The sequence below is a fragment of the Mus musculus genome, chromosome 10 (genome assembly GCF_000001635.26).
Source record: "Mus musculus strain C57BL/6J chromosome 10, GRCm38.p6 C57BL/6J".
NCBI classification, from domain to species: domain Eukaryota; kingdom Metazoa; phylum Chordata; class Mammalia; order Rodentia; family Muridae; genus Mus; species Mus musculus.
In genome coordinates, this window is record NC_000076.6 from 53,009,642 (window position 1) to 53,034,367 (window position 24,726).

The 24,726-nt window shown below is 38.6% G+C and overlaps 1 protein-coding gene across 1 annotated transcript in view; it reads left to right on the forward strand.

Annotated features, from left to right (window-relative positions):
• Slc35f1 (solute carrier family 35, member F1) overlaps positions 1–24,726 on the forward strand; it is a 421,122-nt gene that overhangs the window by 319,141 nt on the left and 77,255 nt on the right. Inside the window, exon 3 of the mRNA NM_178675.4 lies at positions 12,203–12,330. Within this exon, the coding sequence (NP_848790.2) occupies positions 12,203–12,330 (128 nt within the window). The remainder of the gene's footprint in view (positions 1–12,202; positions 12,331–24,726) is intronic.

Here is a 24,726-nt window from a genome sequence, read left to right on the forward strand (position 1 = left end):
AAAACTTCATCTCATACCAGTTACTGTCCATGCTAACCCTGAGTCTAGGAACCATAGGTGGGCTGTTAATAGAACCTGGATATGCTAACTTGCAAACCATTGTAATGTATCAGGGACTACTAACAGATGCTTATTTTCAATTTATAAAGATTTCCATCTTATCAATGGGCACGTATCTGAGAAAAAAACCTCATCGTTTTAAGAATGGCAATTAATAAGCATTGTTAGTAATTTTGTTGTGTTTTATTTTAGGATTTAAAAACTTTATATTGCAAGAAGGACTTTTGGGAATGTCTTTTATTCTATGAATTTTAACATGGCTCATCATCAACTTTCAACAGACAAACATTGGCAATATATAAGCTGAATCAATGTCATAGTGACAATAATAAATAAATGATTGGGGGAGTTAAAATGTCCCACAATTTCTTGATGTAAAAAAATATATTAGAAACTAACAGAAATGGAGTTTTAGCTTCCATGAGATTTGCCTGTATGGTATATATCTCACTATTTGTTTGTAATCAAATCACTAAACATTTGTTAAACCGAAAATGATGTATTTCTACAAGGGTGTAACAGGAAAGGATATAAAACAGGGACTTTCCCCTGTTTACTAATTTTGCTACTAATCATTACAGGAGTAACACACTGAAACATTTTTTAAAATACAAGACAGGGATTCCAAATAAATAGGCCAATACATGGGACTATGAAAATTTATTGGAAAGAGAGGCCCATTGGTTAGGCAAACTTTATATGCCCCAGTACAGGGGAACGCCAGGGCCAAAAAATGGGAATGGGTGGGTAGGGGAGTGGGGGGGAGGGGGTGGGGGACTTTTGGGATAGCATTGGAAATGTAATTGAAGAAAATACGTAATAAAAAAAAAAGAAAGAAAATTTATAGAAAGGCTTATTATGGTTCAAAGTGAGGAAATTTCTCCAAGAATGGGGGGACTGGAGGGAAGGTCCTCATGCCTGTGTGGATAGCCTCAAGCCCCCAACACACCTTGGGATTCCAATCACCTTAGAACAGGGGTGACACAGTTTCCTATACTAACTGCTACCTTGTTAGTAGCTTTCAATTACCAGCCAACAATTAGCAAACTCTAGAGAAAATGTCTGAGAGAGAAACATGTCCAGATTATTTATTAGTTTAAACCATACTGCCAAAATGTAATCAAACACAAGTAACCTCATAGTCTCCAAGAGTCTTTCCAAAGTATTCCATGCTCTTGAGTCCCAGCCCAGACATGTCTGAGATGGAGCCCAGAAATTGGAAGTTGTAATAGCACCCAAATTTAAAGAGCAGACTAGACAAAACTGGGGAGAAGAAAAATGACAAAAATATGATGTAATGAAGTGTACAAAAATTTAAACAATTTTATAGGCGACGGGTTCTTTAATATTATGAATAAGTTTAAATTGTCTTGCTTTTTTTGTTGTTGTTGTTCTTGCTGCCAAAATATTTCATCATTGTTAACTCCTGCATTTGTGCCTGCATGTATGATCAGGGCTTGTAATATATCTTGTAACATCATTGTACTGTCTGCATCCTGGGATGTCTATGCCTGCAATGTGCTTTCTGCAGGATGCAAAAGACTTTTCTTGGGATACTAGCTTACTTATTGATATCATTTCCTCTATCATTATAGACATTTGCATTTTGAACCATTGAATCTCTTATCACCAAGCTGGGTACCACCTTGTTCAACTGCTTCTTTCTAGCATCCTGTCTCCAGATAGCAGGGCTAGCTGCTTAAAGGGCAATACATACTCTAGAAGTATTTTGAATCTCTGGTAACTTTCTATAGAAACTCATTGCACAAAGAATTCCTTATAAAAATATTTGTAGCCCACATGTAGACAGGCACTTTCTATAAAGGAAGGTGCAAGACAGGACACTATTTCCCATCATATAAGAGCAAGCTACACACACATACACATGCACGCACGCACGCACGCACGGAGGCAGGGAATGAACAAGAGGTTCTTAGCTATTAAGAGTCTGTGCCAGTAGAGTTGTCAAATATTCCTCCTGACCTCCAAGACTAAAACAAGGGCATGTATAGAGTGCAATTCGAAGCCCTGTGTTTTCTAGCTGTTAAAAAATGTATAATAACTTCTGCAATTCAAGGCCACAGTAAGGAAGAGTGAGGTCTACAAACATCAAGATAAAGCTACTGTTGATACTCCTATGTCCCAGCCTGTGTCTACTATTGGCAAGAGCCTCTCTTCATAATGGCATACTTTTATTTTTTAAGTTTCTTATTATGAAAATTGACACCAATAGAAAAGGAAAGGAACGCTATATTGAACACCACCAGCAACATTTCAACGGCTACAAATTCAACTGATGCCCAAACTAATTTTACCATTACCCTCACCACTCCTTTTCCTATGAGAAGAGTTTCAGGGTACATACATTCCATCTATAACTGTTTCAGTGTGTATTTCTAAAAGACAATAAGTTAAAAACATTACAATAATGTCATAATTACACTGAAAAAATCAATACACCCCCAATTACCTGTGAGGGTTCAAGTTTTCTGTTGTTTCACAAATATATACGTTTTAGTTTATTCAGATTGGGATGCAAACAATGGCCATATGTGTCAGGTGATTGGTATTTTCCTTATGTTCTCTCAACCTAAAAATTCCACTTTTATTCTAATGCAATGCTGAAAACTCTTGGCTAATATGACCAATCCCTTCTAAATAGTCTTGGGGGTTTGAGCAAAGACACATATTGCAACCACTCCATTTGGGTAGGAGTGAGGTTTTGCATTTCTAACAAGCTCACACTTAATATTCAACAGAGCAAACACAAAGCAGAAAGGTTATGACATGCTTGCAATCTAGATTTTGCTGATTGAATCTTCTTAATATGTCTTAACATGTCCCTCTAACCCATACCTTCTGAAGTGATGCTTAAGTGAAGAGACTTGTTCAGACTTAGAGATGCATACAGCAGCATGTAGGTGGTGTTTTGTTCTTGCCAAGAAACAAGAGACACGATGTGTTATTATTTCTTTCTCGCTACTACTAGCATCAGGGCTTATTTCCACTTATTCATAAGGACGTATCAAGCTTTTATGTTCTAATAATCACTACTTTATTTATTTCTTAGGTACAATATAATCATAAACCATAGAATATTATCATAAAATCTCTCATCTAGTGTTAGTTACTCATTGGTGGAACTCCCACAGAGTCATGAGAAGAAAAGGGTAGGGGACTTGAGGTTTTCACTCTGTTTACCAATTTTTAAAATTATGACTTGGTTTAAATGACATTGTTAGTATCTCTTGGATAGTTGTTGTTGTGGTTCCTGGTGGTTTTGTAATTCATAAAAAACAAACAAACATGAATTTATCAAATTTCATACATTTTTTGCAAACTTTATCATTTCCAGCTGAAAGTTCCTACAGATTAGTCCCCGAATAGTTTGATAAAACATTGTAGTCTTGGAATGCTCCCTTTCTTTTGTGTGTGACAAAGTGACAAGATATTCTAGGCTCAGCCTGTGTATTGCATTTCCTTACCCCTATCTGTAAGCAGCTGTTTCTCCAAAGGCCATTGTTTCTTTTAATGAAAAATGTGTTTGAAGATGATAATTTCAGTGTTATGGTACTTATTGCCATAGGCTGATATAAGAAAAAAAAATGTTAATTCTATAAATACTTTCCTCAATATTTTTAGTTGGAAATACACATAAAAGAGAGAGGAGAGGGGGAGAGAAAATATACTATTATTGCATTGCTTACATGACTTTTTCTGAACTTATGTTCAGGAAAAAAATAATGTGAAGCACCTCTGACTTGTTTCATGTGTTTTCCTTGTAGAAAAAAAAAGCACCATTCTTGGAGAAGTAAATGTTTATAATAATAAATTTTTTTAAAAAAAGATTGAAACAGACCTTGGAAAAACTAACTTCTTGTAACTCCAGTTTTCTGATCTGAAAATATCTTCCTCACAGGGAAAGCCATCACTTATCCAGTATTTACTGGAAACTGTATACTTTATATGCACTTCCTCCCACTTATAGAAACATTTCAAGTAAGTGCTATTTGCCTCATTTTATAAATGAGCACAGTTTCCCAAGGTGACACTGTCTGGTAAGTGGCAGCCACTGTTTTCATAGAGGTCTCTGACTTCATGCTTTTAACCCAGACTTTGAAGCATCAGGCAAACAAGAGGAAGAACACATGGTGCTGTTGGCCTCGTACCTGACAATTGTATTCAGTGGAAAATAAATGACAGTTAACAGACATGGCCTTGGTGGATATCTGAGGTGGTAGATGGGAGGGTGCATAGGAAGAACAGTCCAGCCAGCTTGCCACTTTGCTAGGCATCTGGCACACTGACACTTGATCCTGTTAATTTCCCACATTGGGGCTAACCTATGTGTCCACCATGACAGATGCTCGAGTGGCAGAGCTCAAGGTCAGCCCTCAAGAGTTCAGGCTGGTACCTCCTGTCATGTTGTCCTTTGAAGCACGTGGCAGACATCCAGAGGCAAGCCTGCTTTAGCCTCTTTCCCCTTGCATCGTGTGTCATTAGTTGCGACATAGCTCTTTGTTCAAAACAAAATTCACAAAACTGACAGATTCATCTGCCTAATGTCGAAAGACATCAGAGCCAATTACAGGATAGGTCCAGAAGGCAAATGGGGCACTTTTCACAAAACGAGATGAAGAAAAGGAAAATAGTCTTGTCATTAAAAAGGACAAATACATTTTCTTCTCAGCATGCTCACCCCAGGAAAATTGACAGATTTATATTAATACAGAGTTTCATTATGATTGCTCTGGATAATTTCAAATCAAAACATTTACCCCCAACTCATCCCTGGTAAACCAACCATTAAAGATTTTAGCTAGTAAGCAGGATTTCATATTATAAGTGGTATTTTCATGAGGATAGCAACTTCAGGGACAAACCACAAGACACTTTTTCTAAGCAGAAAAAATATTTCAAGTGTCACAAGGAGTGAGGTGTGTGTGTGGTTTTGTGTGTGTGTGTGTGTGTGTGTGTGAGAGAGAGAGAGAGAGAGAGAGAGAGAGAGAGAGAGAGAGAGAGATACAGAGACAGAGACAGAGACAGAGACAGAGATACTTTTAATCCAAGTCTGGGGAATTCGTTGGGTTGCATCTCGTATGGATTCAGAATTTTACACAAGTGTAAATGATATTTTGAGTTGAAAGAAAGGCTAATGAAAATGCTTAGGAACACAGTTCCAAGCCATCTCCTGTTTTTCCTAAATTTAAGCTAAGTAAAAACATTGAAAGACTGTAGTTTTATAAGACTACCTTCCCTTGTGACACTTGTTGAGTTTTCACATGTAGAACCTTAAAACATTCCAAACTCAGCAATGTTCAAGAAAATCCCATGCAATTGCTGCTTTGAAATAGAATTTGTCTGGGGCAGAGGGTGGATTTCAACTTCATCTGTAAAACCTTCTCAAAAACAGATCTGAAGCAAATACCACAAAACATTAGTTTTTTAAATTAAGGTAAAGAATGTAATAATACTGTCATATCCAACATTTTCATATGTATTTAATCATGCAGATAACAAAACAATAACAAATAGGAAACATTTAAATACCCAAATGTGGTTCCAAAGATTCTGCTCAATGCTCATAGGCTTCATTACCCTTTACACTTCATAACAATGAAATCCAGAGATTTTAAAGCACTCACATTCATCAATTACAAGAGCATTATATTACCATGGATGGCTCTGTTTCATGAGCTTTGGAGGGACCTTTAACACAGGGGCTCCAAGAATACATAGCCATTACTTTAAGGTTTTAATGGTCTATTGTGCAGCACTGTAAGACAGGTAGATAAATCTTCAAGAGCTGTTTTTTAAGGCTTACTTTTTTTTTAATCCGTCAAAAATAAAACGGTCTCTGTCCATCTTGGGTAATTATCAAGTCTGCTGAATGTTTGCGGAACATCAAATGAAACATCTATACTGTGTATTTCCTTGAAACTGTTATCAGCAAACTAGCAAGGAAACATATCATTCACCTGAACCCATATAATGAATGACTTGTATGTACTATTGGTTACTGGGATAAGTAACATCACTATAATCCTATTTTCTAGTAATAGATATTGAGATGTGACTTGTAGCCTCTAAATTTGGCAATTGTTCATCTTTTAAAATAGCAGGGAGAATGACCTGTGACTTTAGAATTGCTGCTTTGAGGTTAAATACACCATTAACAATTTTATGGCCTCTATTGTGTACTATGTGTCAAATACTCACCAAATTAATTTTGTCAATGTCATACTCTTAACTAGAAAACTATTGCTGTTGAAGGAACAAGAATATTTGTAATAGATATATTTTAACCACCTCAATTTTGGTGTTATTTACCCTTTCTGGGATTACTAAATGTAAATTTTATTTATATATTATTTATTGACTACTTGTCAAGGAATGTTGGGGGCTGGAGATAAAGACCAAGATAACATCAATTTGTACACACTGAAAACCTAATGAGTAATAAAGATAAGTAAAGATAAGTTCTGTATGTGGCTGGAGCAGTTATGAACAGAGCACATATCAGGGAGTCCCAACCCAGTGAGTAGCAGAATGCAGCAGAAGATGGCCTAGTCAGCCATCATTGGGAGGAGAGGCCCTTGGTCTTGCAAAGATTATATGCCACAGTACAGGGAAATGCCTGGGCCAGGAAGCAGGAGTGGGTGGTTTGGGGAGCAGGGCAGGGGGAGTGTATAGAGGACTTTCGGAATAGCATTTGAAATGTAAATGAAGAAAATATCTAATAAAAAATTATTTTTAAAAAAAGAAGTATTTTCTGGGTCATTGGAGACTGGAGGAACAGTACTTAGTGATCTATTGTTCTGAAGAGGCACTGTGACCCAGGCAACTCTTATAAAAGAAACTATTGATTTGGAGACTTGCTTATAGTATCAGAGGGTGTATTAGTTAGGGTTCTGTAGAGTAATACTTTATATAATACTTCTATGATGAATCTATCTATATAGATAAAGAGGATTTATTAGAACGACTTACAGGCTGTGGTCAAGCTAAGACAGCAATGGCTGTCTCTGAATGGGAGATCCAGGAATCCAGTAGTTGTTTAATCTACAAGGCTGGTTGTCTCAGCTGGTCTTTAGTACATGCTGGAATCCTGAAAGGGGTAGCTGTAATGCCAGTGAAAGAAAGCACTTGATAGTGAGAATGAGAGCAAGCAGGCAGAGAGGTGGGGGGAGAGGGAGAGGGAGAGGGAGAGGGAGAGGGAGAGGGAGAGGGAGAGGGAGAGGGAGAGGGAGAGGGAGAGGGAGAGGGAGAGGGAGAGGGAGAGGGAGAGGGAGAGGGAGAGGGAGAGGGAGAGGGAGAGGGAGAGGGAGAGGGAGAGGGAGAGGGAGAGGGAGAGGGAGAGGGAGAGGGAGAGGGAAGAGGAGAGAGAGCTTCCTTTTTTCAGGTTCTTCATATGCGCTGCCAGTAGGAGGTGTAGTTCAGATTAAAGTTAGGCCTTTCTGCCTCAAGAGACTTGAATTAAAGGTTTATTTTGCGACCTCAAATATCCAGATTAGAGGTGTATCTTTCTGCTTTGAATGTTTATTAATTATTAATTATGAAAATTTTTATCACAGGTGTTATTATTCATTTGGGTTTTAACCAAAACAGAGGTTTAGTCCATGCAATGTGGTGCTAGGGCAGTAGCTGAGAGCTTTGCACCCTAATGTACAGCACAGGCAAAGGGGTTGGGGGCTGGGAGAGAGAAGTCAAGCATATCAGGCTAGTATGGACATTTGAAACCACTAAAGACCAGCTGAGACAACCAGCCCTGTAGATTAAACAACTACTGGATTCCTGGACCTTTCATTCAGGGTCAGCCATTGCTGTGTTATCCTGACCACAGCCTGTTAAGTCATTCTAATAAATCCCCTTTCTCTATATAATGACATATATTCTCCAACAAGGCCACATCTCCTAATCCTTCACTAACATGCAAATATATTAGCCAATGGGACCAGTCTCATTCAAACCACTGCATTCCAGCCCCCTATAGGTTTATAGCCTAAAATATTGGAAAATGCATTTAAATCAACTTCAGAAGTCACCATGGTCTTCTAGTCCTAAGACAGTTTCAAAAGCCCAAAGTCTCTTCTGAGACTCAAGGCAATTTCTTAACTGTATCCCAATAAAATAAAAAGCAAATTACATACTTCCAAAATGCAATGGCATAGGATATACATTACCATTCCAAAGTGGAGGAAAGAAAGCATAATGAAGAAATACTGAACCAAATCAAAACCAAAAAGCAGTGGGGAAAACTTCAAACTCTGCATTTCCATGTCCATGTCAAAAGCACTCTTAGGATCTCCAACTCCTTTTAGCTTTGTTGAGACCAACACACTTCTTCCTCTTAGGATGGTACGCCACCTTGTCTGCAGCTTTCCTTGACAGTTATCCCACAACTCTGGCATTTCCAATAGCTTGGGGTCTCAAATATAATCAATCCAGGCTTTACCTTCAGAGCTTTAGGCAATGGTCTCTCTCTGCTTCCATGCAATGGCTCCTCTGCCACATGCTTGGCCTCAGCAGCTTTTATTTTTTAACTGAAGAGGAAGATTCTATAGGCCCTCTACTTCTTTTGTATCTTTTGACTCTAAAGCCAGAATTATCTGGCCAAAGTTGCCAATTTCTGCTGTTAAATTACATTTGCATCAGCTTTCTGTTGTTGATGGTTGTATGGCTGCTTAAGCTTTCCTTTAATTCCTGTTCACAAGTTGAAAGCTTAGCTGGGTGGGGTCTTGTCCACTCTCTTTGTTTCACTTTGAATGCAACAATTTCTTTAAACTTTTTGTCTTCTTGTGCACTGGACTTGCTTCCCAAGATTATATTTTCTGGTGTTCCTTTTCCCTTCAAACTTGCATTTTGTATTTCTTTTTGCCCTGCTTAATTTTGTTTGTTTTTTGTTTGTTTTCCATTATAGATATTCATAAGAGTGATCACTAATAGCCACATGCACAGTCAATACTAGGATGCCTTGAAATCTCCGTTTCCAACACCACTAATTCAACATTCTTCAACTTAGCCTCTGGCAACTTTTTAGGACAAGGGCAGAAAGAGGCCACATTCTTTGCCAAAATATCATAAAAACAGTCTCTTGGCCACTTACTAATATTTTTCCTCTCTGAAACATCTTGATCTGTGTCCCCATGTTGTCCTCCACACCACTGCTCATGTTCCTACTTGTATGGCCAACTAAGGCTGCTTATAATCCAAAGATCCAAAGTCCACATTCTACCAACAAGCAATATGGTCAGGTTTGTCACAGCAATAAACTACTCCCTAATACAACTTCTATCCTACTCACTGTTCTATTGCTAAATAGAGGCACTGTGACTAAAGCAACTCTTATCAAAGGAAGTATTTAATTGGATGTTTTCTTACAGTTTCAAAGGATTAATTGATTTTCATCATTATAATTATAACAAATGGCATAGCAGCTTGCAGGCAGGCATGGTCTTGGGCAGTAACTAAGAACTTCTTAATATCATGATCCACAGGTAGCAGAGTAAAAGAGAAAGACATTGGGCCTGATATGGGCTTCTAAAGCCTCAATGCCCAACCATAGTGACATACATCCTCCAGCAAAGCCACATCTAATTATTCCCAATATCTCATCAGCTGGCATGTAAATATATGAGCTTATGGGGACCAATCTCATTCAAACTACCACAAGTACCCAAGAAGAGGGAGCAGCACTTAAAAAGAATCAGACAACAGAGAATGACCATTCTCTGATCCAAAGAAACTTTTCCATGCTCCAGCTGTATGTTTTTGACATTCTTAGCACTAGTTACTCTAGGAATGGCCATTAATAAACTGTAAGTGCCAGAGTTTAATATTAGTATAGTGACCACCCCTTGCTTGCCAAACACCAATTAAATTTTCTAAGATGTTGGATTTTTGGTTTTGTTTTTTGTTTTTTAAGCTCCACAGATGATAGGCCTATTCAGTCAATGGAGAGTCACTGGTTACAAAATCAATCTTGACGTAAATGTGGGTTTATACAATGTGTAGACAAGAAGCTGGAAGTGCTGTGCAAGGGCATTGGACAGATTACTGCTATGAGGACCAACCCTGGGATCACATCCTCTGACTGTAGACTCAATTGCAAAATCAGTAGAGTAATTCACATTCCACAGCAGCCTCTTGACATCTTCAGATAGCTAGCACTTCACACTTTTCTCTGTTTTTTGTTTCAATCATTTCAAAACATTTAACTGACTATATATCAGTAGGTTAAGTATGATAGATATATATGTGAGTGAGGGTTTAATGCTACCACCACCAAACCCTCAATACAGTGAAGAAGCAATTTCTTTTTTTAAAATTTTTTTTATTATGTATTTTCCTCAATTACATTTCCAATGCTATCCTAAAAGTCCCCCATACCCTTCCCCCCACTTCCCTACCCACCCATTCCCAAAGAAGCAATTTCTAGGAAGTCTCAGTGCCCTGAAAGAACTAAAGAGAAGCAACTGTATATTGGATGGTTGGGAACAGGGGTAGGCAAATAGATTGATAGATAGATAGATAGATAGATAGATAGATAGATAGATAGATAGATAGATGGATAATAAAAATTAAATGAATTGAGGCAATAAGTTAAAATATATGGCTCATTAAGACAGAGTTTTAGCATGATAAAAGCTTCCACTGTTAGAAGTGTGGCAAAGATCAAGGTACCTTTCATATATATATATATATATATATATATATATATATATGCATATATATTATACATATACATATATATTATACTCTTGCAGCCTCTGATAACCTGAAAGCTTAGTGTTCAGAGTCTATATGAATTTGGAAAGACCACTCATAAAAAAAAAAAAAATGAGGTCTTCAAATGTCCGTGTCTGTCTCAAAGGAAGATAGGCATCAGTAACAGATTAAGCCAGTGGCAGGCAACCTCAAATAGAGTCTCCAATGCTCCTGGAACCTGGTATTTACATACTTAATAAGTTCATCCTCCTTAGGTGAGGCTAGACTTAGGTTTCTAGTGAATTGAATAGGGTAGAAATGCCACTTTGGGGGTGAGGTTATATGAAACATAATCTCCCTTTCCATTTATGGAAGAAAGCTCACCACTGTGGCTTTGAGACAGCACCCTGAAAAGTCCCCTGTGGGGAAGCTTCCAACAGCCAAAGGAGGGAGCTCCCTTGTTAAGAAGCCCCCTCCTCTTCAGCCATTCAGATGAGACCTCACCCTAGCTAAGAGTTTGCCTGGCTAAGTTGCATCTAGATTCTTACCCCCTTAAAACTATAGCACAATAAAAGGTTTCTTGTTTTAAACATCTATATTTTGAAATAATTTATTATATATAATAAGTTATTTCACATATATCATTATTATTCACTCGGGGCGTCTGAATATTCTGAATATTGATCTGAATATTCAACATTGTTTGTGAAGACTTCTGAGATGGACTCAAAGAACTGTGTGTAATCATAACCAGGCTACTTTGATGAATAAGATTTATTTCAATCTGGAATAGATATGACAATAAGAATGAAGATATCTAAAGTCTGCTCAGGTGCTCTGAATATAAGACAAGGTGATGCAATTGTTGGCAGCACAGAGACAAGGGTCAGGTGGTGGTCTTCTCCATCCTAAAGCTTTCTATCTACATCACTCACACATCTCTAGATTACACATAGATAGTCAAGCAAAAGAATCTTCTGGATGCCATCTTGGAGCCTTAGTACAGACCTACTGCCACACACAAAGCTATTCCAATATCTGCTCTTTTTTGTCTGTGTTTTAGCAGACTTTTGAAATTCATCATGCTTTGAGTTTTTTGTGCAATGCAACCTTTTGCATTCATTTTTTCACTTTTCTAATGAAACAATTAAATTATTCTTTCATATATCTGTAAAAAAATATATCCCATGGTAAGCAATGATCTATCCAGTGTATCTGGCGTAGAAGCTAATTTGGAGCACTAAAAGTGACCATAAAGACTATTTCCTAAGTAATGCATAAATGTGGGTTCTTTGATAGATGAACCCACTAAATTATTGGGTAAGTATGTGGTAAAAAAATGCATGTGTAGGTACATAATGCAACAATATTTTAGAGATCTAACTATGTAATATGTTATATGTCAAGAACTTCAGCCATTTTTTTCTTTGTATAGGAGAAGAAAACCTCCTGGCAATTTTACGACGAAGATGGTGGAAGTATATGATCCTTGGACTCATAGACTTGGAAGCTAATTACCTGGTGGTCAAGGCTTACCAGTACACAACTCTGACCAGTGTCCAGGTAATGAAGGGTCCTCTCAAATTTCTGCATATAGCCCACTTTGAGTTTAATTTCTTAGAAATCTGTATACTACACAACAGGTTTCCCTTTTCTTTTTTAATTTTACTTTTTTGTTGAAAATATATTCTTCTCTCACACAATACATCCCATCCACAGTTTCCCCTCCCTCCACTCCTCCTAGCTCTTCCCCACACCCTCCATCCTCCAGATCTACTTCTTCAAAATAGAGCAAGTCTCCAAGTGCCAACAGCCAAAAAAAAAAAAATATATATGAAAGTCAAGGCCTTTATCTAGTCAATAAGAAAACACCCGTATCAAGATTGGACAAGGCAACCCAATAGAAAAAAGAAAGTTTCAAAAACGGCCCAAAGATTCAGAAATATACTTGCTTTCACTGTTAGGAGTCCCACAAAAATTACCAAACGAATATCCATAAGAGGTACTCAGAGAACCTTGTGCAAACCCATGTAGGCTCTTTGCGTCTTTTCCAACTCACTGAACCCATACAAGCCCTGCTTGATTGATGCACTGGGCCAGTTCTCATGTCATTGACCACTCTGATTTCTGCAGTCTTTCCTCCCAACTTCCTAGGGTTCCTTGAATCCTGAGAGAAGGGTACCAATGGAAACCTTCAATTTGAACTCTCTGCATGATGTCTGGTTGTGGGTCTCTGCATGCTACCATCTTCTCCAAGAGGAAACCTCTCTGATGATGACTAGACACAGCACAGATGTACAAGTATAGCAGAATATCTTTATGAATTATTTCATTGATTTTTATTTCAGTTGTGTTTGGTTGTACCCTAGGTCTCTGAGCTATCCAGTTTCCAGTTACTGGACATCTAGGTATCTGAGGGCATGAGCTCTCTTTTGTGGGTGGGCCTCAAATTAAACCAGACATTGATCACTCCCACGAGTTCTGCATCACCAATGCCTCAGCATATCTTGCAGGCTGGACACATTGTAGGTAGAAGGTTTTTGTGGCTCTGCTGATGTCTGGGTTTCTCTTTCTGTACCCTGCAGGCTGCCTTCCCACATCAAAGAAGCTAGAACATGGGGTAAAGGCTCCAAGACAGCACCAGCTTGACTTCTCCATTTTCAATAAGCTGTATGGATGTTGTCCTTGGCAATGGGTCCAGCTGTCAGTCTTCAGAGAGCAACCTGTTGTTCTAGCATCAGCCTGGGTTATTTAGGGACCTCTTTAGCTAAAATCTCAACAGTCCCTTGACTGGAAGCCTTTTCTAGCTACAAATGGCCAGTTCAGACTCTGTATCTCCCATTACTAGGAGATCTCAGGAGATTCACCTTCATGGATTGCAGGAAGTTTCCATCCCACTAGGTTCCCACAACCCCCATCCAAATGCTCCCAGTTCCAGTCACTCTCTCCATCCTCTCCCCATCTATCCATCTCCCACACCTGATACTTTCTGTGCACTAGCGGAATCTATTCTACGTCCTCTTCCAAAGGAGATCTATGTGTCTCTGTAGAACCCTTCTCTTTACCTAACTTCTCTGTGTATATGGACTGTAGCTTGATTATCATTTACTTAACAGCTCGTATCTACTTCTAAGTGAGTACATACCATATTTGTCTTTCTGGGTCTGGGTTACCCCACTCAAGATTATTTTTTCTAGTTCCATCCATCTGACTACGAATTTCATTATGCCATTTTGAAAAACAGTTGTGTAATACTTCATTGTGTACATTACTACATTTTCTTTATCTATTCTTCTACTGAGGTACATCTAAGTTGCTTCTAGTTTCTGGCTATTATGAATAAAAAACACAATGAACATAGTTCAGCAAGTGTAGTTGTAGGATGCAGTGTCCTTTTGGTATATTCCTGAATGGTATAGCTGAGTATTGAGGTAGATCATTTAAAAAATTAAACTTCATTTATCTGTCATTAATTTTTCCTAAATCAGGTATAATTAGACAGCTTTTTCCTCTTTGTTCTAAATATACCAAAATAATCATTTACAATGCAAAAAATAATTCATGGATTTGAATGCTGCCAAATAATCTTGTGTCAGCAGGAGAATTATTAATAAGTATAAAAATAAATCTGATTTCATCACATCTTAACTTTTTTTAGAATGTTAATAGACTTTGATTAAATAAGCAAGCTGCTTAATAATCTTTTAGCTTTTTAAAATGCATTGACTATTAAATCTGAAGGGAAATGGTTTTTCCATAAATGGATAAAAATGAAATTCTCAGAATATGCTAGGTATGAAGATAACAACTTTGTTTATGTCTCTTTCTCTCCCATTTCTTCACACATATACATACATGGATGCATATGCACAAATACAAATACCAGCTTAATCTAGTTTTTATAATTACTGGATACTCATTTTCCTTGCTACTCCAATCAGTTTGATTGCATTTGTTTTACCCTCATTTTTCTTTGTGTAGAAATATTATTGATTTCACAGCTGTTCCAAAATTTCATCACAAAAGCAAAACATTCACCAAAAAGCATGAGCTGAGATTTGATGTTGGTCATTCTTTTAGTTTGTCTTGCAGCTACAATGGTTTAAGTGAATACACAAATATACAAATACACAAATACCTGAGTTGATATGGACACCGCAGACTGGGATGAGAAGTGACCTAAACCTTGTTCCCCTTTTCTATTAAGTCACATTCCTAATTTTCATAAGAATTTCAAAGATGATTTCTTGGTCTACTTTTGTTGCTATGATAGAATAATGGAAAATGAGAACATATGAGTACAGAATGATTAGATTGCTGTACTAGAGACTGAGAAATTCAGTATCAATGAGTGAAGACAAGCACGAGTGGGAGATAGGTCACCTCCTCTCCCCCCACACTGGATAATGTCTTTGATCTCACCAGTGATGGTAGAGCACTGGTGGCCTAATTACCTCTTAATGACCCTTGATCTCTACATACTCTTGCAACAGCAATTAAACATTTACATAAGTTTTGGATGACATAAATGTACAAACTATAGTAGATAGCTTAAGATAAAAGTAGGACACATTTTTCTGGATGATGCCCACATGCAGTTTGTATTTATTCCCGATACCTGTGTGTGAACACATGCAGGTCCACATGCTGAATGTGGAGGTCTGGGGACCACCTTGGGTGTCATTCCTCAGGCACCACCTACTTTTATTTTGACCTTAACTTGCTCAGACTATGCTGACTGACCAGCAAGCCCAAGGATGCTGGGAATCAACTCCAGGTTATCCTGGTTGCAAAGCAAGCATTCATGCTGTCTGAAATATCTGACCCCTGGGCCCAGCCCATTTCCACACACATCTTGCATTCTGAGAGCATTTGTGAATTCCAGTGAAGATGCATACTGCATCAAGAAGTGAACCAGTAGAGAAGACCTGAACAGGCCCTCTGAAATTAGCCTTTAAAATCCTGTGGCTTTTGGGTTGACATTGGAAGTTAATGTCCAGATGGAGAAGACCCAGAGTTCCTGTATGCATTCTCTAGCACTGCCCTTTATAAAATCATTCATATGGCATCTTTGCTCTTTCAGGACCTTCCTTTTATCCAGGTGTAAGAGCTGCTGCATCTGGAAATTGAATGTCCTATTTCCACATTTTCCTTCTTACCATTTCATCTATAGAAAAACAATTTCCAAGATGCCCCAAGCACGATATATACTACTTTCAGTTAAGATATATTTGAACATGCTCACATCCTATATTCTTGGTAAGATTTTAGGCATCTTTAAAGCAGGAACTGTGACTTGTTAGAATAATTTATAAATCATACATAAATTAGCCTTTAGAAATATATGCATCTAATATGGTTGTAAGATTTCCCATTTACATTTTCTCTGATTTTTTAAAAATATCAGCAAACTAAGAAAACACACAAGAGAGTTACAAGCTCTAACTGGAGAATAATTAAGCACTTGTCTTTCCTTCAACAGTGATCATTGTGGCTTTAAAATTGAAAAACCTTTAGATACATCCTAGTTACACTAACAATGTACATAGTGAATATAAATAAAATAGGTTTTTGAAATGGGTACTTTATTGTAAATTTCATTTTAAAAATCTTTTATCTGTTTTCAATGATAATTATTTTTTTAAATCATGGAAACAAACATCATTAGCAACATTTTCTGCAAATGTGACAATTGGGTATTCAGTATATTTAGTTTTCTGAGTCCCACTTTTCATTAGCTTCTTCAGCTGGAAGCAAGGTCTTTTCTTTGTCTAGTCTTTAACAGTTAGAAATCAGGTATAAGAATAGGATGTCTTCCAGTGCAGCTGCCCCACATTTAAAAACTTCTTTAAACACATCTTACAGAAGACACAGAGTGGGTCAGGGAAGGAGAGGGAGAGAGAGAGAGGGGAAGAGAGAGAGAGAGGAAGAGAGAGAGGAAGAGAGAAACAGTTTTTAAATAACTCTGGCCAAGCCTTTTCTATTACTTGAGAAATATTTCTCCCTTGATCTTCTAGCTATTGATATGTTTCTCATTTTAAAACCCTTTCTACATTCAAGATGCTTTCAAATCATATATTAATTGAAACTGAAAAAAACAACCTATCTTTAATGGTAAAGAACTATTTGGGGTCTTATATAGAGCATTTAGAGAAGGAGCAGTCTTCAGCACAGCTGGTCAAATGTCTTAATGATGGCATCTATCTCTCCCTTTTCTGACCCTTCTGTCTCATCCTACTGCAGGCCCTTGTTGGAGTTATAAGGTAGATCTCTCATCACAAATCAGAGCCATATGCTTCTTAACTCATGACCAGTGAAAGACAAATAAATAGACAAATAAACAAACAAATAAACAAATAAAGCATGGGCCCATAACTAACGAGCAAAAGCCTATAAGTCTACTCTGATTGGACCATGCAAGTAGCCAAGGAAATATTGGAATATTAAGAACAAATTGGCTTATATGTGGACTCCTTGAATTAATAAGCAATGAGATTTCTTTCATCGGTTTACTATAGAGAGACAAATGCTTCTTAGCTAGCTTGCTACTAACAGTTTAGTAGGATAACACTCCATCCAAGTGAGGACTGGATCAGTCTCACCCAATTATATCTCTGTCACATATTGTGAGTGAGACAGATGGATGCAGGAGGACCAGCTGCAAAGCCCTTATATCTAAGTTAGTTATCTCCTACCTCAGTTCTATGAGCCCCACTGTGAGAAGGATTCCACTGGCTCTTATGCTCCCATCATACTTTGCTCCTGCTCCATTTTCACAGTTTCTTTCCTAAGAATAAACGCATGTATCTCTAACTCACTGAACTCAAGATCTTTCACTGCAAACAATTTTTTTTCCATCTTTGGTCTTCTAGCTCCTAGTTGAAATCCAACGCATACTGGATAATCAATATCGTTAAAGAGGTTAATTAAATTGTATCAATCTCTAGCATTTTGGGGCACAGAAATTCCCAACAGTTTCCTACATAAATTTAGAGACTTCTGGAACATCTATGAAGGCTTGAACACAAATGAAAAGTGTGGGCCTGGGTACCAGAGGTTTTCCACAGAGATCTCTGGCTAGGCCTGGTGCGAGGGTTCGAGCGAAGGGAAGCGAGTGCAGGCAGGGAGAGGAAGTCTCTACCTTGCCTTCCAGGTCCCTTGGTAACTCCAAGCTGCTCTGCACTGAGTCAGGTCAGGCTGAGCCAATGAGAAGCGGACTATCCAGTGAGGAGTGTGGCAGGACCTCAAGTGGCTCTTTGGGAGAGAAGATCTCTTCCCAAGTGTTGGAACAAAAGACTTAGATGACAGAGTAGTTCTCCTACACTTTTAATTCCCTGGATAGGATTTATTACAGTTTTGGGGTGATTCAGGGTTCGACAGCAGGTACCTCTCATTGGCTTGGACTGAGAGTTTGGGGGAAACCTTATTTGCATGTGGGAAGGCTTGGTGTTGTTTCTACATGACTGATAGACACACACCTCTCCTGTGGGAACTGTGGGATCGGTAACTTCAACAGGAGCCAGGGGTCTGAACACCTTCCATCCCACGTAGGTGGAAATCACCACCCATTGAGTCTCTCGGGGTTCAAGACCTATGTTCAACTGGAGACCAGGCTGTCTATGTGTAACTCACTGCCCCACAAATCCCCCTTTTCTTTTTATAAAGGAGAGGTGTCACCAGAATAACTGTCTCCTAGGTCAGGAACACCTTGATACTGAACCAAGACCTGATTGGTAGTGATTTTTGCAATGATACTCATCTGCTGTTTTAGAAACTGAATGAGACAGGGTGCCAAGAGAAGCAAGGCCCCAATGGCTAAAATGGGGCCAAGGAGGAGAAGAACCTAGCCTACCAAGGGGTTAGAGTACCAAGGGGTAGGGGTGTTAGGAGTATAGCATGCCCAGAGGTTCCCCCAGAGTTCTTTGAGAATTTTCATATCTTATTCTACCAGCTCAGATTCATTAACATAAAAGCAGCATTTCTCCCCCAGCAAAACGCAAGTCAGTCCATAGAATACCCTTGTGTTTGCTATAAAAAGGAGCTCAAGGGGATGGAGATAAATACAAGATCTGAGGGCAATTAACAAAGCCATGTGAGTCTGGGGCTCCCCACAAAGAGGGCTACCCCACATCTCAGCCATCCCTGCCAATGTTCCCCAGTTAGCAATAGACAAAAAAGAGTGGTTTTTTTCCCCCATCCCTCTTCACTCCGAGACTGTGAATGCTTTGCATTCTTCGTAACACCCCCCACCCCCATTAACAACTATGGCCCAGCCTCACAATATGAATGGACTGCTCTCCCGCAGGGAATGGCTAACAGTCCAACCATTTGTCACGAGGCTGTAGCCACTGCATTGAAACCCTATTTAGACAAAGGACTCAATACATACCATTACATGGATGATATTTTAGTTTGGGGAGACTCTTCCACCTCCCCCTCCCAACTTAAGGACCAGCCAATACCCTCCCTATCTGCCCTAGGATTCAAAATAGCCCCTCACAAAATCCAACTTATTCCTCCCATTGCATTTTTAAAAACAGAGCTTTCCCTTACGTCAATATGTCCCCTCAACCTCACCCTTTCCATCCCTCAAAAATTAACTCTTGCCTCCCTCCAGAGATTTCTGGGTGAGATCAATTGGCTTCAGCCCTGACTCCCCCTTCCCACAAGCACCCTTCACCCCCTCTTTAACCTCCTGAAAGGAGACAAAAGTCACGCCTCCCCGAGAACACTGTCCCCAGAGGCAGTCCAAACTCGAAATTAACATGGTTCTATTGGAACATTTGTAAAAATGTTCTGACTGAAATGAATTAGGGAAGATTCTTCTAAAAATCAAGCATGGAACTGTGATGTAACAGTAGAATATGAGTTGAAAGGGAACAGGGTCCAGCAAAAAGGGCACCATGTTCTAGGCCATAAGGTAAGGAGACAGTATCAAGGACAAGGTGCCTGTGGTCAAACAAGGAATGGGAAGAACACTTTCCAGGGGCAGATGGAGGAGAAGGCAGAGTTCGGTGGCCATATGAAGGGTTCACCTCTTCAGGCTGACAGCAGAAGGAAGCCACCAAATGTGTTAAATTGACACTAACATGGGACAGTTTTGAAGTTCAAAGATGACATTAGTTGTGATGTAAAGAATGACTTCTAGCTGTAGATTTTCACAAAGGAATGGAAGCTGAGAAAGAAGACATTAGGTCTACATTTGTTGTGGGTTTTCAGTGAGAGGAGGAAGCTGGCAACTCCCTCTGGTAGATACCAGAGCACTCTGGAAGCTTCTGAACAAACTCTGGTTTTCTTATCTTCTTCAAAACATATGTAGAAAAAAGGACAGAGAGCGTGACTTCTTGCTCAATTCCTATCTTTCTGCTTGTCCACAAATCCTATGGTTAAATGTCACAATTGTTATATAGAGCCTTGAAGGGAAAGTGAACATATTCTTAAATGATTATAAATATGAAGAAAATTTCAGAAGCATATAGCATCCTTTGAACACTACATACAGCTTTCCTGATGGTGACATTTTCTATGACTTAACATAATGTCAAATCCAGGATATTGACATTGTTATTATCTAGGCTAAAGAAAGTACTGCATTTTAAAATTTACATTAACTTATATGTGTTGCGCATGCACACACACACACACACACACACACACACATATGCACACACAGTGTGTGCAGAAGGGGACAGAAAGAGAAACAGACAGAAGGATCTTATACACATGTTTATGTAACCACAAACATATCAGAATATGGATCAGTCTGCTCACCACTAAATAATTCTCTAAACTACTCCTCTGAGATCACATTGATCCTAGCTAGCCCTCCCCCATCAGCCAGGAATTACTAATTTGTTCTCCATTTGTATATATTATCTGCAGAAACATAAGATAGGATCACACAGTATTTGACCTGTAATAGTCTTGCTTGCTTGCTTGCTTGCTTGCTTGCTTGCTTGCTTGCTTGCTTTTATTTAGTTTTGTGTGTTATTAGTCCATGATATGGATATATGAGTTTGTTTAAGTGAAGAAAATTTGTGTGGTTTTCAGCTTTTAAAACTGAACAACAAAAGCTATGATAAACATTCCTGTGTTTTCTTTGTATCACCAAAAATATTCACTCCTCTAGGATAAATGCTTAAAACTCCTGTTTCTTGGTTGTACAATCAGTGCCTATGTAGATTTAGAACTGTAAAATTAATTCCCAGAGGGTCTGGCTGTACCACTACCCATTCCCATCACCAGTAGATGAGTAGTCTCACTTCTATTTGACCCAGCATGTGGTGTTATCATTTTTTTCTAATTTTACCATCCGGAAAGGTATACAGTAATGTTTTATTGCACTTTTTAATTTGTATTTCTCTAATGACCAATAATGTGGAACATTTGGGAAATTTTTTTAAACATTGCTGCTATAATTGAAAGATAAAGAAAGTTAACAGTGGTTTTTAAAAAAGGTCTTCCATGTGGGAAAATTATAATAAAATAGCACACTGAACGGAAGAAATCCTACTGCTTCCGTTATCTCAAAGTAAAAGGAGAGATAGTGACACCATCACACGAGATTTATAAGAATTTTTATTCTAAAGACACAGTCCTGGGTTTTTATCTCTTGACTTGTAAAGAATGAATAGGTAGTTTTGACTTTGAGACAGATTAGCAATGACATTTGGGTACATTTAACTGCTATGCTATTTTTACAACTCTGCTATATGAACCATTGCAGTAGAAATACCGGCTTTATGACTTCTTGCCCAAAGATAATTCATCTTTCTCAGCCGCTTGGTACTAAAAAGCAAGCAGATTAAACTAGCGCTGTCGTGAAATACAAAGAAAGGGTCTCTTCAAACCTGAGAGCTTGGCAGTTAAAATAAACTCATGTCAGAGTCATTTCCAGTACTTGTGCTGACCCTGCCCACAGACCTGTATCTCTGATGCAATTCCCCACCACCACCACGACCACCACCACTTTTCTCACTGAGCATATTCCACAGCTTTTTCTATCTTTTGAGAAAAAGCTAGAAAAATACCTTCCGCCTGATTGTTTTCCTTCCTGATATGAGCAAGGCAGAATTAATAGCAGCTCCCTGGGGTGCAGTGAGGTACCAACCCGGAGACAAATCACGAAAGGCAAGCAATGTGTATGAGAACCTCAGTGTACCTCATCCTTTTCATTAGTCCTTAGGCATTCTGGGGCCACACTTTCTGAATTTTTAGTGAGCAATGAATTAGAGAGCATCAGATACAGGGAAAGGCCAGCCAATCTGTACCTTCTTTGAAAGTTACAGCTGAAGCTACAGGAATAAATATTCCTTCACTGATTAAAAAAGCCCCAGCTTGACCTAGAGGATACAACTACTAATCAGACATGAGTCTGCCATGGGTTGATAGACAGCTACAGCAACAAAGCATCCAAGAGAGTCAGTGGGGTTCACGGTTATTATACATGAGAGAAAGTCACTGTGCTTTTTATTTGGAGCTAACTTGAATGTCTATCTATGTGGAACCCAGAAAAAGCACACCTATACACATTTGAATCTGGACATATGGGCTTGAGTTTATGCTTATGAAGTATGCTTCTAATACTATAACTTCTTGGTTAACCTTGATGTTTCTATCAGTACCGAATTGAGGTTTGTAGAAATTTAATAACTATCCAAGAAACATTTTCAATATATCGAAAGTCAAGGCTTTTAAAGACAGATATATTTCTTAACCCCAAAGGGATGTTCTAGATCTTTTAGATTTCTTAGGTGAAATGTCTCAGTCCTGTGTTTGAAACAACAGAAACTTCAATAGATGGCATCTCAGTCAAAGAACTTTTCCAGAGCTTTTAATTGTGTTATAACCCCATTCATCAGATGAGCAGACAGAAACTTCTTCACCCTGTATCTCCACCACTATCCTCTAACCATATCTGCATCTGGATAGTCCACAAGACTATTCAGTCCAACCTGTGGAAGGAAGCTTATACATTCATTGACTAGGGTTGCTGGAATAATCATCTAGGTACCACAAGAGCTCCCTTCTTTCCCCTTATCTTGGTAATGGCCAGTGCATTTGATCCAATCTGGACTTCATCACTTTTCTTATGGCAGTACTCCCTTTCTACTACATATGATAGTTGTTGTTCATTTCCTCTTCCTTTTGAGTACATAAGGTCTTTGAAGGTGGGATGTGCACAGCTCATAGACAATAAACAACGAATAAATTCCCAGTGTTTGAATAAGTGCAGAAATGGATTTCTTTTTATCGTACTCAGCATCACAGACGTGATAGATGCTAAACTGTACTGAACCTCTTAACTCTTTAAGTAATAAACTTAGAGAAGGAAAGTTATATTTCTAGCTATTGAGAAGGGCAATGTGAATGACCACTCTTGGTTTTAGCGCATCAGTAAATCCACCCACTTCACTCAAATGCAGGCATGAGATGTTAGTCATAACTCAGATGTTCTATTAACCTCTCAGGATGTACAGGTAAGGCTTAAAAGTTCCACAGTTCTAGAAGTCCACATGTTGAAAGCATAGTGTGGATGCAGATTCATTTGTACTGCACATAAATGTTCAAATTAACTGTCTATTGTATGTTGAAATTGATCTCTCAATGGCCAATTGTCTGCCACACCATTGCTACCAGGCCAAGTAGCAGTGTCTGGAGAGAAAAGACTGAGTTGGTATATAACCAACCAATCTGCTCTCATGTTGAAAACTCTCTTTGCTTTCAATTGCTTTGGCAAAAGTGCTCAGCTTTATAGAGTCTCGCCCTCCACTTTTATATCTGAGATGGCATGTGGGTCTCTAGACATTGTGGTTCTCATGGCCTCCTGTTGGTCTTGTGGTTAGTGTCCACTTCAAGGCAGCAGACTAGTGCTGAGTATGTCCTTGCTTCATGCACTGAGCCTGGCTTAAGATTCAGAAACCTCAAAACACCTGCTTCACCCCTTAGTGACACACTTCCTCAAATAAGGTCATGCCTACCCCAACAAGGCCATACTTCCTAATAGTGCCACTCCCCAGTGATCAAACATTCAAATCTATGAGCTAATGGGGGGCATTTCCATTGAAACCACTATAAGTGCCCACTAGCTCTCTGGAGGGAGGAAGTGGCAACCTTTTCTGAAGTAAGATCTCACATAGTTGGCAATATCAGTTATTGATGTGTTGAAAAGAGAAGTATAGGATTAGAATCTCTCCTATCTCCATGGACCTGACTTCCTGTATCTCTATTGATAAAGAAGGCCCTTTGTGTTTTCAAAGTTGACCAGCAACCTCTATCCCATAAAGGATTCAATCTTTTTTTTTTCAGGACTCAATTTTAAGGGTTCATGTCTCAGTAGTGCAAGATTTATTTTTAAAAAATGTGTTTATATTTTACTTGAAGACACTATGTAGCATGAATTGGTATAAATGAGCTATCCCCAAAATGCCCTGGGATTAGAGAGAAGTGACCAACTCTGTGAAAGACAGGGAAAACTCCAGAGGTGACATTTGAGTAGGATTTATTAACAACATAAGCCTGGCAATAAAACAGGCCAATGGTGATTTTCAGCTCCAATGGCTTACAGAGGCAGGTTTTAAATAAGATGCCCTTGTATGCTTGTTCTATCTATCTATCTATCTATCTATCTATCTATCTATCTATCTATCATCTATCCATGTATCTATCTATGTATCTATGTATCTATCTATTTATCTATGTATCTATCTATATATGTATGTATGTATGTATGTATCTATCTATCTATCTATCTATCTATCTATCTATCTATCTATCTTGTCCTCCCTCCCTCCCTCTCCCTGTTAGCCTACCTAAACTTGAGAGTCTAACCATCCCCTGGTATGATCAGAGTATGCAAGCATAACTTTTTATTTACTGCTTCTCCACTAGCCCAAAGTCTAAAATAATGCAACCACCAACAATCCATTTTATTGTTAATATCCTGCCACCAGCCCCTAG